This window comes from Anolis carolinensis, chromosome 1 (genome assembly GCF_035594765.1).
Source record: "Anolis carolinensis isolate JA03-04 chromosome 1, rAnoCar3.1.pri, whole genome shotgun sequence".
Taxonomy (NCBI): Eukaryota; Metazoa; Chordata; class Lepidosauria; order Squamata; family Dactyloidae; genus Anolis; species Anolis carolinensis.
In genome coordinates this window covers 117728677-117749132 of record NC_085841.1, presented here as the reverse complement: position 1 = coordinate 117749132, position 20456 = coordinate 117728677, and the positions used below count along the sequence as shown (strand labels likewise).

General features: G+C 38.3%; 1 protein-coding gene across 1 annotated transcript in view; it reads right to left on the bottom strand.

Annotated features, from left to right (window-relative positions):
- Window positions 1–252: 252 nt before the first annotated feature.
- Window positions 253–20456, bottom strand: part of ube3d (ubiquitin protein ligase E3D) — a 74505-nt gene continuing 54301 nt past the window's right edge. Inside the window, exon 10 of the mRNA XM_008121847.3 lies at window positions 253–1528. Within this exon, the coding sequence (XP_008120054.3) occupies window positions 1508–1528 (21 nt within the window). The 3' untranslated portion in view covers window positions 253–1507. The remainder of the gene's footprint in view (window positions 1529–20456) is intronic.

Here is a 20456-nt window from a genome sequence, read left to right as displayed (position 1 = left end):
TCAAAGTCTATTAAAGGGCAAGTCTGGTAATCTGAGAAAACAGCCCCACACCGGCTATGCAATGGAATTGTTGCGTGTGCTTCCTTTGCTTTAGTGCTTGGCTGAAATAAAGACAAACTTTCAGGATAGGTTTCCATGGAATTTTCTGCCTGGAGCCAGTGCAACATTTTAAACATTTAAAAACCCACCCTAATTAACAATATATATTGTAGTCCTTAACAACTGAAATTAACAGGAAAGGTAACAAAATAATTTAGCAAGGATATGCATTATTTTTATTTCTCTCAGCACAAAAGCATTTTCACACAGGTCAATTGTCCATCATTTTCTTGACACTCTCATTCAAAAGTTCCACATTTCAGCTTGGCAGTACTCTGGTATTCATTGATGACTAAGTAAGGGAATTTGTGTAGCATAATATCTAAAACGGTTACACTCCTAGAATCTGTGTGCCCTCGGGAGGTGTGCTGATATTGTTCTGTAGTGTGAGTATACTGTATGTTGCTTCCAAATATAAAATATATTGTAACTTGCCCACTGCCATGATTTCAGTCTCTTCTTTGTCCACAATTAGGTGAAAAACATAACACATGCATTCCTAGAGCTTAGATGGTAAGATACTGTTCAGGATGCAGAAACAATGGCAAGCCATGATTTAAGCAAGGTCTAACTGTAGTTGGTGGGTAGTTAGCAACGGTTTGTTTACAGCAACAGTTCTCAACCTGTGAGTCCCCAGGTGTTTTGGCCTACAACTCCCAGAAATCCCAGTCAGTTTACCAGCTGTTAGGATTTCTGGAAGTTGAAGGCCAAACTATCTGGGGACCCACAAGTTGAGAACCACTGGTTTACCGGGATAGGTTGAGATAAAGCAACAAGCCCTTAGCAAGTGGGAACTAGTCCATAAACATATCTGCAGCCAACCAGTCTTTCTTCCAAGGTGACCATTATTGCTTTGCAACATGTTGTAAGAATTATATACTGCAAAATTGCATACTACAGAATTGCATACAAAACATATCAGTTCTTATCTATAATTGGGGTTGTAGACTACTATACAGCTCCAAAATTATTTATTTTCCCCAAGTACACAGAACAATATCCAAAACTATTTCTGGCTTGTTGGTTTTCATTTCCCAATAAGGTGAAAGAATTTCGATCAGCTCCTTTATTAAAAAAAACAAACAAAAAAAACAGGGGTAACTGTAATAGATAAATAACCCTTCTTTGGGAAATGTAAGTACAATGCTATTTACAATTCCAGGTCCCCAACACCCCAAATTACAGAGCTCTCTGAACCCCTGTTGTGCAACAATTAGCCTCCCACTTTAAACAAGGTGCTGCTGTTTCATTCTTTCAAAGTTTCAATGTTCAGTGGTCAACAAGCGGCAAGTTGAATATATAATTTTATTTTTTGGTTTAGCAAGTTCATCTCTCAGTTAAGGTCCTCTCTCCTCAATCCTTTATAGCTGAAGTTAACTTCAGTGCAATTTTGCCTTCACAGGTTCCTTCACATCTTCAAAAATGCAACCTGCAATGGAAACAAAATGGAAACAAAATGAAAACAAAGGGTTAGCAGCAACACATCAGCCTTAAAAACAAGGCTCAGCCTTTTACCATCCCACACATCCCGCTACAAAATTATTCATAACATTTTTGTAGAACAGTCCTTCTATCTCTTAAAAGAGGGGAAATGAAAGCGTATTCTCCCCCTTACATCTAATTTGACTGTTCTGTGTAAAGAGACAACCCATTAAATCGACTGCATTCAACATATCATATTCTGATAAAATGAAGCAGATACTGAAGTTGTGGCAATGTACTTTCCTTATACTCAGCAAACTGCCCTGTAAAGTTCAAAGAACACTGCTTTGAGCTAGCAAAGGCTCAACTTTGGAAGTGAATAAGCCTTGAAGAACCTGGACTACTAGTTCAAAGCTGACTTTGCGGAAGAAGCCTAGCTGAGGATTTGCAAGCAGATAGGAAGACTTAATTATCTCTACTCTTCAGCATAAAAAGCGTATGGACACGAAACATGTTAATATTTCCTGTTTAGCACCAAGCTGGCTTTTAAAATAAGTGCAAGATCAGAATCCAGTTAATGACACACACTAGTTACCCTAGCACATTTACTTGGTGAAACATTGTGAAAGGAGGTATTTGGTACCTCCAGCTGCAATACCCTAAGAGAGACTCAATCTGTATCTCAATTTCTCATTACATCAACTCCCCCACCACTCCAAAGCTCCCATATTTCCCCACAAATAGTATAGAATGGCCTTTTGCTTTCTGATTGCTCATTTTGTTTCCCTTGCTCCATTTCTTCTTTTTCTGTAGGTTAGCTCTCAACAATTTACCTTGCAATAAATCTTCTGTTTTCTTTAAGAGTGGAGGAGACAAGATAAGCTATACTTGCTATACTTTTTTGAGTACCACATGAGAGAACTCCACCATCTAAAACTAATTTCTTAAAAGTCCCTAGAAACTGAATAACTACTAATCCTCACCCCAGTTGGCAAATCCTGAAAAATCCAGCATGGATACACTGAAGCAGAAGATAGCTTGCAAAATGCTTTCTCCTAGCAATTGTTTAGCACTACCATGAAACCACTATATTTAAACTGGCTTTAGTTTTAGTTAGCAGAAACTGGATAATTCAGATGTTTCAACATGATGGGCTTTAATTCTATTATACTTTATTTAGATGTTTTGTTTGGATACTAGGGGTGAGTTTTCTAAACAGCACAGTTAATGCATGCATTTAAGCAAATGCATGTATTTAAATCAGTCATGTCATAAAATGTAAACTTTTAAAAAGAGATTAAAAATAAAAGAAAACCAAAAGCACAGTTCTAGGTTGGAAGCAAGGCTTTAGGAAAAGCTTTATTAAATGGGATTCTGACCTCTCCCACGCTCCATGTGATACTTGGAACAGTAATGTGTCATTTGCTCCAACAATTAGAGAGGATAAGACAACGGTTGTTAAAACGATAAGAGGAAAGAGAAGTTGTGATTTTTAAGAATCTATGGTTGAGTTCCCAGCATAGCTATAATATGTCATTATGGTTCTGCAATTACCATGCTTGTTGTCTAACTTCTACTCCATTATCTACCAGTTCAAGTTCTTGTATTTAGGGCTCTAATCTCCTCCAGTACCTGGCAGCTCAGTTAGGATTGTACTCATTAGCTAGGAATTTAAGATTTACAGGTAAGGTAAAAGATTACTGTCTATTCCTTCAACATGTAAAGCTTGGTCTGCAAGTCTTTCAAGACCCGGCTCTGCATCTGTGGGAGATTTTTCCTTTGGACCTCTAGCTGATAGACAGTCCCACCCATTCTCACAAGGAGTTGAAGACCTTCCCCTTTAGTTCACTAGATGAAGTTGCTGAGTCGGACATGGCTAATGACTGTTGGGATGTTGGGGGTGGAGGGGGGAAGAGAGTTGTATATATTTAAAGTGTTATCTTTTATTGCCTTTGCTTGTATTCGTTTGATGTTCTGCCCTTTGGTGGAAAGGGCATGGCATAAATAAATGTTATTATCTAATGCTGCTCAGTATAACTGAAAGTTTATAACCCCTTTTCTAATTACCATTGTGCATGCTTTGAAGTTCTACATGCCACTGGGATTTTATTAAGTGGCACACAAACTGTGGCAAACAAACAGAAGAAAGTCAATAATTTTGATTGTGTATATCTTTCTTTTGTTTTTGACATGTTTTTTTACTTTAATTCTTTTTTTTAATATATTTATTTATGTGCTTTTTTGAAAAGAAAAACATTGAAAGTGGGGGAACAATATTGGATTAAAGAAAAGTAGGAAAATGAAAAAAGAGAACGAAAAGAAGAAAAAAAAGGAAAAAAAATAAAAAGGGGAAAGGAGTAATGAAGTTTCCTTGACTTCCATCTTTCTCTATATTGGAAGAATAGTTATTTGGGGTATCTTCCCAAATGTTTCTCATATGTATTGTTGTCGTAGCTTCCCTATGTTCCTTTTTTTGTTCTTAATAACATATCCCTTTCCTTCTATAGTTATATTATTTTAATGTGCTTTTCCTTTGCCAAAAAGTCTAATAAGGGTTGCCAATCCGTACTTTTCTTTGGTAGTCCTTGATGTTTAGAAAGTAGGTATGTAAGTTTATCCATATTCTTAATTTCCATCAATTTTGTTATTTAATTCTTATTCTAGTTCTATTTTAGACATCTTTTATTGTATGTTTTAGTAGTTATAGTTTGCCGTTTGTAGTATGTAGTTAGCACTAAATGTGGAGTTTTGTTTTTAAATCTTATATATTTAGTGTATGTAGATTTTATACAATTTAATACAATCAAATTATGCAACTTAAAGGCACATATACAACTGGTCATATCATTCCTTGGAATATCTTTATTTTAGGATTGTCTCAGAAGTACCACATCTGAAGGAAGTATCATTAACTCTTGGACAAATACCTCTTGGGAGTAAAATACCATCTTATAAAATTCCAAAGTACATGCTGTATTTCATGATGAATGTCTTGATACATCTGCTTGCACGACTCTCTGAGAAGTTTCTAGTCATATTGTAGTCTTAGTTCCCTTTTACACTGCCATATAAAAATGGCAGTGTAGAAGGGGCCCTAGTATTATGCAGAGAGGAAGCGGTGATGGGAGAGAAGGGAAACTTGATGGCTCAGGCTATTGTCCAAACCAGCTCTCACAGGGTGTATTGGCTCCAAGGACCCAACACTTCCTGGAAGCCATAGCCTAGAGAAATAGGGTACCTGAAGCAGACAAACTTCCCCTGCCAACTGGGAAGAACAGGTTTGGACAATAGTTTGTTTCATGGTATATGTGACTATCCAAGCCAGTTCTCCCATAATGTATCCTTCTCTCTTGGAAGTCAGGCACTGATGAAATCCTCTCTAAGTGCCTCTGCCTAATTTCCTTAATCATGGCTGCAACCAAATCTCTATTATATCTGCTGTTATTTCCATTTTGTTTTACTTCTACTGTTATCTGTACTGGCAGATTAAAAACCAGTATGGGTAATCAAGATGAACCCAATTCAAGAATTCTAATTATTATAAAATTATAAAAGATACTCGCAGGAACACCTCAGCAAGTGAGAGTCCAAAAGTGGCAGACTAAAATCCGTAACATCAATCCATGGGTGAGACTGGATGAGAGACTCCCTCTCGAGCACACAGAAAACGGGGTGACATGGAAGACATTGAACAGACTGTGCTCTGGCACTACAAGTGGAGATACAAAGTGGAGTCCGTGACATGCCAGTGTGGGGAAGAGCAAACCACAGACCACTTACTACAATGCAGTGAACCCTGCCACATGCACAATGGAGGACCTTCTTGCAGCGACACCAGAGCTACTCCAAGTGGCCAGATACTGGTCAAAGGACATTTAGTATAATGTCAAGTTTTTAATTTTGAGTTTCTAAATACATTACAACTGTACCCTTCTGATACAATAAATAAAGAAAATTATAAAATTCAATTCCTTAAAATGCTGGATATATGAAACTTAACTTGCCAGAGCTTTGGAAATATTTTGTGTGGGCTAAATCCTAAACCCACCCAAAATAGACCATTAAAATGAACTCGGCTTATAAAAGTATGACTAGTATATCCTATTCATTTCAATCTAATTGGAGCAAACATTGGATCTAGGCCAATATTTTCTCATTATCTCACTTAATAAAATATTTTTTGATCTGCACTGCACCCACCTCTTTTCAATGCTGCATATTATATTACAGTAAGTAATGGATCTTTAGCAGTAATTATGAACATGGCAAAAACACTAGTCATATCCATAACACAACAAAGTAATTTGATTGTACCAACTGCAAAGGAGATATCTGGAAGTGTTAGTTAACAAGTTCCATAGCTATTGTGGAATTCCATTTTTGTGTTTTTGAGGCTTGATGTATTACTCCCCAGAAGGAGAGCAGTACTGTACTGAGGTTTCTCAAGTTTTCTCCTTATGCACACTTGTGGTATGAAACTAATTGTTAATGAGATTTCTCCTCTGTAATGTCATGCTTTTCTACATCGTAATATTGTTATTATTTTAATTTCAGAAGTTGAAATCCAATTTTCATTTCCAACAGAGGAAATCCATGGGGAAGTCATCACTTAGATAAGTTTACTGATTTAGTGGTTTCATAAAGACTAACAGTTTGATTTGATTGTGGTCTAGATGCCACCAACACTTATGAAGAAATAAACTTGACTTCAGTAAGGATTATCATCCAACTAAATCAGCATTCTCTACCCCACTCCATTTCATAGTGGCTCTTCAGGGTCTCCTCCAGCAGTGAAATACCCTCTCTTACTATCTAGAATACTTGACCTGAAATACTTCCAAAAATCAAATGTGCCCTTAAGGCTGTCTGTTACTCGTTGCTTTCATCCCTTGCTCTTTCACTGGACCTGATATTAACTTCATGTTAGCATTCACCCTTATGAGTAGGGCTAAGCTCTATGGGAGACACAAATATGCATGTGAGCCCTGTCACCAATATCACCACATGCCAAGTTACCTGTTAGATTTTTGTACATTTAGTGAAAAGAATGGAAAAGGGACATGATTCAGACTGCTTCTGGTCATTCAAGATGTTTGATGAAATGTAGGTTTTGTGTTCAATGTGGAAATATGTAAAATGCAGCTGAATGAAGGGGTTGCATTCATGTGAATGATTGCATGGAACTTAACTGATTGCATAGCACTGGACACCAAATTTGGTAACTGGACTATTTTAAACCATGGCCTCTAGCAACTTTTGCTACAACATTTTGCCCTAGTCTTTTGTACTTTTGTGTCCCATAGTCCATACTCAGAAAATTAGTCATTTAGCAAGAACTACTTATATTCACTCTACATTTGATTAGCAAAAAAGATAATTGTATTGTCAAATGCTGGTAGCTGATGGAGGTGATCTGGAATTTCAGCAACAAAATGGATTTGAGGAGGAAGGGGTTTTTCAAACAGCATATAAAACTTGTAAAAAGAAATGTGCTTGAAGTTCAACAGCGAAATCTTGCAAACTGATAACCATGATGGCTTGCTTAAGCTGTGGGAAAGGAGGGGGGAAGCTTACAGTTGTCAGGTAATGTATTTTAGGGAAAACAAGTTCTTCTATGTTTAACATCTAGAAACTATTATGTGTAGTTGGCAACAGAGAGACTTAGATACAAAAAATGGATGAGAGGGCGAGGAAAGCTCAAGGTCAAAGGAAAAGACTAAATCTTGAACAGTGGTAGCAAATAGAATGCCTGACTTGAATGAGATAAAAGAAATGGATTTATTTTTCAACACTAACCACTCTCAAGTACAAAAAGAACAAGCAATTCAGCGTTGACACATGAAGATTTGACATCGGTTTCAAGTTTCTTTCCAAAGCAGAAGGAATGAAGCTTCCAAGGCAGTCGCCAAGCAATTAGCTGCTTTTGAACTGTTCCTCAATAAAGCTGGTTTAGACCTGCGCTTAAGTAAACATATATATACATAGATATACATACGTACTTATATATATATTACACACACTGGCTTGACAGACAATGAAAGTAAGGATGTAAAGGAAAAGCAAGAGAAGGAAGAAATGGGTTGAAGTGGAGAGCTTGCATGGAGAAAAAGTGGGACCCTATTGTAGTTCTGTGTGTCTGCTAACAACAAACAGGGCAAACAGCACCTGAGTCAAAATCCATTACTAAATGTATTTTTATTGGATAGAAAAGAGGAGAGAAGCAGCCGCATCCGTGAATATTAGAAATTCTAGATCTTGTTAAAAGTTTTGCCTTAAAATAAAGTTCATAAAGTGGAAGCTGGCAAAAAAGAAGTTTTCATGTGGTCTGTAGAAGCGTCGAAGTACAGGATTTCCTTTACTTATTCAAGGTTTACTTGGCTTGGTTCTTCTACTTCTCACTTGTCTTATCGTTAGTTTGGAATAAAATGTTTGCTGCAGCATGGTGTACTGCTCACTCTCCCCATTTTTGTGATGTAGGAATCTATCCCTATTCTTTCCATTTTATTTCTGTCTTTGATACCAGGTTTCCATTAAGGTAATGCCCAGGAATATATCTGGTTCATTGAGAGAGGCAATTCAATTATTTTTTGTTTCTTAAGGGAGGGGGAAAGTGAAGTTAAGGAAGACTGATTAATTTTCTTTTATGAAAAGCATCTAAGGATTTTGAGTGGGGGAATGTGGAAGAGAAATATTACTTAACACTGTTCATATGTCAGATTTTCTGCTCAAATTTTGACCATCCCAGTGCTGTTATAGATGAATGCACTATAATTGTTGGGTCCCAGATTATAATTCCTATAGCTATTTTTCATTACACAATGTGGGCATATGCAACCAGAATATGGGCAACTATACAGTGACAAACATTACCACTGTACACTCACAACCTCTGAGGATGCCTGCCACAAATGTGGGTGAAATGTCAGGAGAGAAAACTCCTGGAACATGGCCATACAGCCCAAAAGACTCACAGCAACCCAGTGATTCCAACCATGAAAGCCTTCAACAATAGCCACTGTAGTTTGTACCTTCTCCCCAAAACTGTCCAATAAATTGACTAAACTTAGATCAGAGGCAGGAATTTCACATTTCGTGGAGCAATGTGCCTTGTATAAGAGTCTCCTCCTCTGGGGATTTTTAAACAGAGTGGAAGACTATCTATCAAGAGTGCTTTGATTGCCTATTTCTGTATAGCAGTGGGTTGGATTGGGCAGTCCTTGTGGCCTCACCCAGCATATGTTTTCATTATTCCACATAGATGATACTGGGTTCAATCCCCAGTTTAAAGGAATGTCAAACTAGAACAAATATATCTGCCCTGAAGCTTTGGAGAGCTTTTGCTAGTAAAAGAATTTGGGGGACAAACCCAGGGATGCACTCAACACAAGGCTGCTTCACATTCCTTTTTAATAATAAGAAAATGAACACAGCCCCTTTAATTAAATCTATATATGGGAATTGGTTATGTAATACTATTCTAGGCAGTGATATGAAGCAGAGGTAAACGTAAAATCAAGAATGGTATTCCTTTGAAGATCAATGACTGCACAGATTTACTTTAAGCTGCCTTTTTGCTAACATTACCATAAGCATGCCAAGACCTGACCAAGCTTCAGAAGGAAAGGTAGGCAAGCCACAAAAGACAAATACAAATTGCTGTTGACTTTAATTCTTAAGATGGATGAGAGACCTCCTTTCCAATATGTTAAAAGGATTCCTGAAGATGACATTATTAAAGTCTAGATGTATGAAAAAGCTATCCCTGCCTTTCTTCTTCATGTTCCCTGTCAGATCTTCAGAGAAAGTCTGCAGCGTACCTTGGGTATCTTTGTATTTGGGTTCCTGTCTTTAGCTTATTCTATAATAGATTACTCCTAGGTGCAAGTACTCCCTTGTTGATTTGCACCACCAAGTGCAACACCCAAACACAAATCAAGGAACATGAAAGGCACTGCAGACTAATTCAACCAGAGAAGTAAGCTATAGAAGAGAACTTGATGAACCAACCTAGACACAGCATATTATTTGAGAATACAGAAATGCTGGACCACTCTAACAACCACCATGTCAGACTACACAGAGAAGCCTTTAAAATCCACAAGCATGTGGGCAATTTCAACAGAAAGGAGGAAACTATGAAAATGAACAAAATCTGGCTACCAGTATTAAAAAACGCTAAAATCAGGACAGTAAATAAAGAACAACACTCAAAAACAGGGGAATTCCAGACCAGAAATAATCAGGGCCAGCCAATCAAATTCCAACAAAGGATTTCCCCAGGCAGGAAGCAGCCAAGCTTTGAAGCTGCAAAGCCATTCAGTGTTCATCAAGGTGATCAATTGCAACATTCACACTTGCCTCCAACAAACAAGAGTTCTTTCTCTCACCCTGGACTTTCCACAGATATATAAACCCCACTTGACTAGTTTCCATCAAACCTCACAACCTCTAAGGATGCCTGCTATAGATGTGGGTGAAACGTCAGGAGAGAATGCTTCTTGAACACGGCCATACACAGCCCAGAAAACTCACAGCAACCCACTATACTTGTTCTGTTGATAATTCCAGGCTGAGATTGATGGTAGAGTGGAAGTTGTTGACATTCTGGTGGAATATCTGGAGTGAGTTCTCTCCAAGATTTAAAATTTTGAAGAAATCATCAGTATATCGCATGTAGAAGAAATGCTTCTGGGTACAGGAGTTAATGAAGTGTCATTCTTGGCTAGCCAGGAAGATGTTGGTCATGCAGGTGCCCATGGTATTCCTGGTAACTTGAAGGTATCCATTCCCACCAAAAGTAAAGTAGTTGTGTGAGAGAACAAAGTGGCAAGCCTTGATGGCTAGGCCTGTTATGGTCCCATCTGGAAGGGTTCATCTATCCAAAGAACTTTGTGTCCCTATTCTATTTTTAAAAATAATAGACTTCCAAAAGCCTCCACAGATTTCAAGATTTTCTTAGTTAATACCATCTGCTGTTTGCTTTTGTAGTCTAGCAATTACTGCAAAGATCAGCAAATCTCAGCTAATGAAGCAAATGTAGCAGCACCATTTTTTATATATATGAAGTGATCTAAACTGCAGTAAACAAAAAGAAGTCCAGGCCTCAGGGTATGTGGTGTATGTAAGCAGTTTGGAAAAAAGACAAAATTAATTAATGCTCCACTGGGTTCCATCATAGTTATCAGCTCTTTAATTTTTCACTCTCCTGGTGCCTTCTGTTTCAGTTGCCCTGGGAACAGATGACAAAGTAGAAAGGTTTTGGAGAGAAGGACTAGTGGGGAACTATGGGACTCAGTCTTGAGCCCAGTGCTATTTCACATTTTTATAAATGATTCGGATGATGGAATAGAGAACACGCTTATCAAACCTGCAGATAACCCCAAATTCAGGGTAAATATTCCAGAAAACAGGTTCAGAATTCAAAATCATCTTGATAGATAAGAAGCTTGGGCCAAAACTAAAAAAGATGAATTTCACCAAGGCAGAAAAAATTAAATGCACAGATATAACATGAGTGACACCTGACCTGACCACAGTACATGTAAAAGGGATCTAGGAGTCTAAATAAACCACAAGACAAACAACTGTGTGATGTAACAGCCAAAATGGCAAATGCAATTCTAGACTGTATCAACAGGAGTACAGAGTCTAAATCAGGGGAAGTAATGGTGCCTCTCTATTCTGCTTTGGTTGAGACTTCACCTGAAATACTGTGTCCACTTCTGGACAGTACAATTCAAAAAGAATATAGACAAGATTGAAAGTGTCCAGAGAAGAGCAATCCAAATGGCAACAGATCTGGAATCCAAGCCCTACAAGAAGGGATTTAGAGAGCTGGATGTGTACAGATTGGAGACGAGAAGACAGAGGGAACATGATAGCCATGTTTAAATCATATTTGAAAGGATGTCATGTTCAGGAGGGAGCTAGCTTGTTTTCTACAGCTCCAGAGGTTAGGACGTGGAGCAATGGACTGAAATTACAGGAAAAGAGATGCCAACTAAACATTAGAAATAACTTCCTGGCAGTAAGAGCTGTGGAATATGCTACCACAGAGTGTAGTGGAGTCACCTCTTTTGGAGATTTTTTAGCAAAGGCTGGATGGCCCTTATCGTTTCTTCCAACACTATGATTTTATGGTTTTTCCAACAGAAGGGAAAGAGATACTTCATCTGTTGGGAATGGAAGAGCCGTTAAGCTCTAATCACCCTCTTTATGAGGTAAATTCCCATTAAAATAGCAAAGAATTGCAGCAGCGTGAGACTTACGCGGGTGTGAGTTTGGAAGGCCTCTGCGTCATCAGGAAGGCAAAAGGGATGCAAAGTTAGCTTTAAAGATTAAAAGCATTTATTGAGGTAAAAAGAAATCCATTGATGGATAGAAAAGGCTTGGAACTAACTAGCTAATCTATCCTGTTCTAATACACATAAACGGATTAAAATAACAAAGCTCTATAGATAGGCTACATCTTGGCTATTAGAGGACAGCGGTGCGTCCTCTCTGGAACAAAGCAGGAAGCTGGAATGGCGGTCAGCCTCGTGGGTCTGGTCGCTTCTTTTCTAGGGCCATAAACATTCCAAAGGACCAAATTGGTGAAGTTACATCAGTGCCCTAGGAGAGATTACATTTCTAGGAACATCAAAGGGTGGGCTGACCTAAATAGGATGGGAAGCAGGAAACAATGGTGAATCCTATCTAGGCATGTTTTGGAAACTGGGAAAAGATTCCCTCAATCTAACTTTATCATCTATCTGACTACATTTAGACTTGAGTAGTCCAGGATGAATCCCAACATCATTTTCTACTGTTGTATTCTAAGAGGATTAACAATATCTTGGAATCTAATGCTTACCTGCATCTAGTTTTGGAACAATTTTTCCTGCCATTTTATCTTGTTTTTTTTTGGTTTTTTTGCAGCTTCTTTAACATGTTAATGCTTTAAAATAATATTGTTAAGGATTGCTTTAAACTGTGAGAAAAACCAGAGTATAAATAACTTCAACAAATACAATATATGTAAATATATTGGAAGTGGGGCAAAAAGTATTATGTGAATAGGGGTGGGAGCAACACAGAATGTTGAGTGTTAAATCCAATTTTACCCCAGTGAAGGCCCACTGACATTAACGGGACATACCAAAAGTGGTGACTATGGGCTCTTCTACACTGCCATATAATTCAGTTCAAAGCAGATAATCTGGGTTTTATACAACTGTGTAGAAGGGGTCCCTGTGTAGAAAGTGCCCCATTCATTTCAATGGGTTACTCTAACTGGGAGTGAAATTGGACTTAGAATGTGAGAATTAATTTCTAGGTAGTGATAATGTACCCAGCACTATCTGTCCACAACTAAAATGTATGTCACTTGGAGAAATGGATTCCCATTTGTTTTGCAACACCCTACATTTTGCACCCTTTCATCTGCTCTGTGGGTTGTTGGATACCCAGATCAGAGGGAAGAGGGGAAAATGCAAATTAATTACATGAAGATTTTGTGCTTTTCCTGCATAGCAGGGGGTTGGAATAGATGGCCCATGTGGTCTCTTCCAACTCTATTACTATGAGCAAAAGAAAAAAAATAAAACTACATATTTAATTAGCTCTCTAAAAAACCTTCTGTTTCAAGGAACTGCCTAGGCTTTTGCACCTATGCAAGCCCTAAAAAGCATCCATGTCTTGATTCAGTTTAATCTCACTGCTGTATGTTATAAGCCCCAGTTAACACCTACCAATAAAACGGAGCAAAATTTCATTGCTGTTCTGAGCACTGTAAATCTTAATGTTAATGATCCCCGAATGTGGAATCCCCTGAAATCATAGCAGAAACCCTGGTGAATGTGGAGGGCTTACTGTAGTAGCTTTACATTTTAACTGTTTTAAAAATTGGGAACATGGATTTCCCTGTTTAGGCACTCTTTCTTGCTCTTTTATATTCCCATAAAAGAAAGGTGGATACATAGGGGCTGTGAGCTGATGGAATAATAAATCTTTCAATTTACAGTAACCTCTTGTCCCAGAAATCATATTCATTCTCTTTCGCTTACCGAAGATGCTCTCTGCCTCAAAAAAGTCCCTCTTGAATGCATTCTGTTCCACCTTACTTTCATTTTGGGAAAGAGTTCTTAAACTACCTACCTATGTTTAGCAAGTGTTCATGTACACAAAGAAGACAAAAATAAATGAGAAATAGAGGGAGACAAGTACAAGCAATACTCGTCCTACCAGAACTAGCTAAACTAAGATACTCTGGAGTTCTTCCTTGAGATTTCCCTGTCACAAATGGATGGCAAAGTCATTTTTCATAGTTGCTCAAGTAGGTCACACAAAGCATTTCCAAAAAATGGAAGGAATAACAGATTGATTTTAGAGACAAATTGTTCTCATTTATTACAGAAATATACAGCATGCATAGTGGTCCCAATACTGGTTTTGTTTCTACCCCAATCATTTACAAACAAGGCTGCTCTCTTCAACTGTTAGGAGATTCACCTCCTTAACCTCTATAGTCTGAAACTAAAAAGCCTATTCTACCAAAGCAGAATTCTACTGCAGTATTTCATTTTCTTATGGGAAAACACAACTTTTCTCACAGGAGAAGAAAAGAGAAAGCAAAAGAGAAAATTGGCATCTTCTTATCAAATGTTTTACAATCTGCTCTGTTTACTCTCACAATATATTATTTGGTAGGTTACTGGGGAACTGAGTGTGACTATGAGACACTAGAACACGTAGTCTAAAAATGCCATTTTGTTTTTATGTGCTAAAGTATATACAGTATGGCAGGTAATACGTTCCTGAATTTATTGTGAAGATCGGAAACTGTAGATAAGCAAATCCTATTGAAGTGGATAACTGCAGATAAGCAAATCCTATATAAGGAGCCCTGGTGGCGAAGTGTGTTAAAGCACTGAGCTGCTGAACTTGCATACTGAAAGGTCCCAGGTTCAAACCCCGGAGCGGTGGGAGTGGCCACTGGTAGCTCCAGCTTCTGCCAACCTAGCAGTTCGAAAAAATGCAAATGTGAGTAGATCAATAGGTACTGCTCCGGCGGGAAGGTAATGGCGCTCCATGCAGTCATGCTGGCCACATGACCTTAGAGGTGTCTACAGACAGCACCGGCTCTTCGGCTTAGAAATGGAGATGAGCACCAACCCCCAGAGTCAGACATGACTGGACTTAACGTCAGGGGAAACCTTTACCTTTATTGAAGTGAACGACTTGTGCTGGAAGTTACCACAGTTGTCCTGTTGGACCTAGAAAATTTGTAGAGAGGCATCTTCTATATAAGCCCTTCAACATAACTCTGTGGTAATCTCCAATGGAAGCATGCTACAGAATCATCTGGAGAAGCAAAAAATTCCTAGAGAGGATATATATCATACTTGGCCATGAGTAATCACCTATGATATGATAAATTAATTTAGAGTTGTCTGAATTTACAAGACTTTTCAGAATCTAAACAGATCTAGCTTTTTGCTTATGTATTAATTTGACTTCATACCCCACCTTTCCCACACGATGGATTCTAATGTAGTTTACAACATAGGTTAAAACAAAATATAGGAAAAAATATGTGATACATTTTTTTAAAAAAATAATCCAATTGAAACATTTATAACAGTTCTACAACTGGAAATTAAAATACTTGTTTAAATAATCAATAGTCTGGAAGAAAACAATGAAAGTAAACACTCTCCCATGTTCTAACCAGATAGGCAAAATATAAGGATGATGGGACTAAGGGAGCATCTACACATGATAGAATTAATGTAGTTTAACACCCCTAATGGCTGTCACCTTCATTGGTTAGAAATTTTTGATGAGAGCAGGCATTTAATGAAGAGAAGTACGTAAGAATGGAGAGCTACTGTCTGATCTAGATTAAAACTGCCTATGGAAAATCTCAGCATAAGGAAAAGCTCAACAACTGACTAAAATGTTGGCACTTGCAACTGATGTGGCTGATTCATAGCCAGGGAAACACACACACGCACACACATCTGTTATTTGGTTGGAATGCAATGAGAAACTTCCTATATATATATATTGTCATATCCATTAGCACCAAGAAACACCTAGCATAATGTTTATACAAAGCATTAGAAATGGATCACTTACTTTACTATTTATGTTCAAACTATAAAAATGGAATACACATGCATGCTCTCCACACACACACAGAACCATGCAGACCTTTAGCAGCAGGAGTGTAATTAAATTAGTTCACTTCTAGAAGCATGAAGCATGAATAAAATGTAACTTTCTCCAACATTTATTCAGCATAATTAAAATCTTTTATTCAAAATCTATACTTAGCCAAGCATAAAATATGGCACTATCATAATACCCACACAGTGTAATCAAGAACTGAAACATAGCATCTCATTTCTTTTCATACCAGGCTGAAGACGTTAAATCAGTAACACCGTTTGAAGTCTATTCAAAAGGAAAGATGAAAAAGAAGCTTCTTCAACCAGTTACTGGAGTTGCAAATTCATTTTCTATCTTATGTTTAAAGACTGTAGCAAAGGAAATTTTACTACTGCTTTGGAAAGACCCTCACCCCTGCAACGATCAGTGCAATACTTGGGGTTGTGGTGGTGCTGGTGTTATGATGGCCAGAAGAAGGGACACTGTACTTACTGGCCACTTGGGAGCTAGTTTTTCAATAGCCAGAATGTTCCATGTATCCAACAAAGAAAAAGTTGAAACTTGTGAGGTCACAGAAAGTATGTATTTATTTACGTCATTTCTATCCCGCCTTTCTCACCCAGAGGGACTCAAGGCAGCTTACAGATCTGGCAAAAATTCAATGTCAATAAAAACAGCAATACAATAAAAACATAAAACAGTTAAGAAACAATTTACAAGTAGGGTAGAATTAGGATAAGGCTGTTGCAATTGTGAGGGGCTAGTAATAATTTTATTACCTGCCTTTCCTTGTGGATTGAGGTGGAGTGCAACATGGTTAAAAGAGCGAGATAAATCAAAGCATTATAAAAAAAACATATAACAAATATCCACAAGTAAAATGCAGATTAAAATTCACTGATAAAATTCACAAGTTAAAATTGACTGGATAGGCCTGCTGGAAGAGATAGGTCTTAGGACTTTATCAGACAGGCAGGAGGGAAGCAGGGAGAAGCGAGGGAAAGCATTAGGAAGAGTGGGGAAACAGTTTTTCCCTATTTCCTCCTGGCAAGGTTCATCTTTGGGGATGGCCAGCCACCCCACAACCTTTCCCCATCTTCTTCCTGCTTTCTCTCACTTCCCCCGCTTTCTGGAGCATGCTGCATGCTGAATCCGTTGTAGCACACTAGCAAGACAGATTCCCATGGGTGGCCACCAAAGGTGGCTGTACGTCATGAGATGGCCTCAGTGGGACTTTTGTTTTGTAAAAATGGAGAGAAAATGAGGGGAAACATCCACGTGATGAGGTCCTTAATGTATGTTGGGTTACCACCCCGTTGATTGTATGGCTGGGCACCTTTTTCGGGCTGAAGCCTTTGGCCACTTAACTTCAGGGAAAGCGAATTCGCCAATGGGGCTCTACTGAGTGGCAACCCCAAAGAGAAAAAAGAAACAATGTTCCTTGGGACTTCTTTCTCCTCGGAGCTAACACTGCCTTTTGGGTCATGCACCACTTTTTTCTTCTTCTCCACAGAGCTTCTGCACACTCTCCAGCAGAGAGACATTGGCAAAGTTGCTTGCTTCAAAATCAATATGACTTATATATATATATGAGAGAGAGAGAGAGGGGGGGGGGGAGGGAGGGCGGGAGAGAGAAGGGGGGACAGTGGAAGAGAAGCAAACTCCCCGTCTCTAGATTTCTCATTCTTGCCCAACAATATAAAATGGAAAAGTAATGATGGAGGAAGTTGGTAACTCAATCAACTCCTTCACCATTGATCTCATTGAGCTGGTCTTGGCTGGCAGCTCCAAAGAAAAGAAGGAGAAGGAGAAATAAATACTCATGCACAAATTAACCTCACATAAGGTGAAAATTATGGATAAGTCAAAGGTTATTCTACAGGCAGGGGAAAATGACAGTGCTGCCTCAGGAGGCCAGTAATCCCTGGTTGCCACAGCCAATTCCCTGCCCAGGCATTCAAAAAGGTCCGAAGCAGCGCCATCGTGGGGAGAGAAGAATCTGTGCTTCTTTTAGATTTTCCCAGTGTGAACGGAGCTTTCACCTTTCAGAGAAAAGAATGTGTTTCTTTTATTTGTTGATAAAGTATAGTACTTACACAGACCCATGGATAAGTTGACCCAGGTCTAACTATATTTTCTGGATATATACACCAGTATATAAGATAACTATGACATTAATTATTGTGCACACCAGTGCTTCCAAAGAAGGAATTATTACTAAATAGTATGAATCATGCCCAGCTCTGTACTTTTTTAGAATTAGTATGAATTTTACAAATGAATATTTTTGTGTGCTAAAAATATTTTTAAAAACATAGACAATCCTAGAATAGATGCTATCTATAGTTCTTTTAAATAGGGCAAGAATCTCTTAATGGAACATTTCCCCAGGTTGCCCAGAAGGAGCAAAAACCTAAAATTAATTGAAGCAGTCACTAGGTACTGTTGGAAAGAGGGGGTAAAATACAGCTGAAAGTGCATTTATTTACTGTGGCAGGGGAAAAATGTAACTTGGAGCAGAAGTTTTCTTTTGTTTTTTAATCTGTTCAAGCAAAACTCTTTAACCAAACTACTACAATGCATCACTGATTGCGCACAGTTATATAGCAAAGTCATCATATTCTTGCTCAGACCTTCACCTTTAAAAAATAAAATGAAAGTACCACTGAACCATAATTTGGTTTAAAGAGAACACAATTTCAGAAATTTAAATGGCAGAAAACACATTACTTGCCCTGTTTAACACACTAGCATGTGTCACTGAAATTGTCTTCGGCAACACAACTCCACAAATCAGATTTTTTTTCTTCTGTCAACCAACCATGAGCATCTAGCCATTACTCACATGCTCCCTGGTCACTCCTCTCCATCTTTTCAAGGTGGAAAACAGAGATATGAGAAAGCCAAAGTAAAACCTTCTTTCCTCCTCTCTCACCCAGAGGAAGAAGGCATCTCGTATGTGTTGAGTAGCCAAAAGCACTTTGAGGCTTACTTTTATTCTAAAGTGAGATGGATTAAAACAGTTTTTTGGTATCATATGCTGGACCATCTTCTCTAGGCAATAGATTAAGAGGTCAAGGCTACAAGAAATTATTGAAGTATTGCATCTAATGAAATATATTGAGCCTATGGAATCCTGTGCTACAAACATCTTTCTAGCAATAAGGATGCATGTCTACTATAGAATGAATGCAGTTTGATACCACTTTAACTATTGTGGCTCAAGGCTATGGAATCATGGAGGTTTGTGGTTTGCTGAGAGAGCAACACTCTGGCATAATACTGAACCACGGCAATTAAAGTCGTGCCAAACTGCATTATTTCTACAGTGTATGTGCACCCCTAAGTCTCAAAGATGCTACAAGATCAATTTGTTACAAGAAACATTTAAAGACATCTTGGAACTGACAAACAGATAGGGAAAGATGACTAAAGGCCTTGATGCCTCTAGCTAAAATGGTTCCTTGCCACCTCCTTCTGTTCTCAGGTTTACGCACATCTAAGAAAGCAGGAGTTTGATCTTTTTGGGTTCAGCTTTTTCCATGCCAACAACCAGCACCTGAACAGGAACAGGAGATAACCTGAAATAACAGACTCTGAGAAGATGGTCAATACAATGTTATACCCTTGGCTCTCAAAGGTTCCAGATATTTTAGCAGCACCTTTATTGGCCAGAGCATCTCATCTGATCTTATGTAACGTTCTGCCTACCTGAGAGGTAAATTAACAATAGCCTAAAGATAATGCACAAGTACCATTATCGTACTGGATACAGCTCAAAGCCTTTTGGGCATGGAGGTGTGTGTGTCTTTCTTAAATTCTGGAACTTCAAGTCCAGTTGTTTGCCATCGTGAAAATGTCTGAATTCCACCATGCCTTCCATTCATTCGAAATTCTTTTCAGCTTTTCTTAGCAACCTTTGTTATATTGTCAGACTTTTCATACAGTTTACCATTCTTGTCTCCTATTTACGCTCCGTTTTAATGTTTTATGTAGGTAGGGTTTGTATTGCACAATTTTAGCTGTATTTGATTGCACACTACTAGGGGAAAATCATTTAGAAGGTCAAAAGCTTGGATTGGAATCATATCATGAATAACCAACACATATTTTGGTCCCTCAAATGTTAGCCCTGTTTTTGGGGTATATTTGACCTGTAGATTTCTAAAATAGCACCAGTTTTCACCTACCAGCTCTAGCTTTTGAGATGCAAAATATATGCCATCTAGCAGTCATCTATGTGCTCATAGAAAACGATGATAACCATATCTAAGAAACCAGAGTTGATGTGGTCTATTCAATGCAGTTTTCTGATTTAGCAACCCTAACCCTAGGAGCAGGTCTAAAAAATAAGACAACAAGCTTTTTTGTTGGGCTGTGTTATTTAAACAACAGGAACACAAAGGTAACAACTACACACAGTACTGCAAAATATCCCCCATCTCTAAAATGATCGCCTTTAATCAACTAAACTCTGCCACTTTGATAGCAGGCTCATTTTCAATTATTCCTTTTCCCAGGTCTCATCAGCCACAAGGCTATTTCTGTAGATAACCGGTTAAAATTGGGTATCCTGATTGGAGCATGACACCATCATCGCTATGTCTGCAATGAAATGAAAGGCTTTGATTTCACTCCGTGCAGACAAGTTGTTGGGAACTGACTGCAGACATCAACGGTGAGCCCTTGAAGAAAAGGCCATAACACCCTGAGAACGCCTCTTGTACTTCAATTGGCAAATACAAGACAAGCTTAATAACTTCTCTGTGCTGGCCTCGTACACT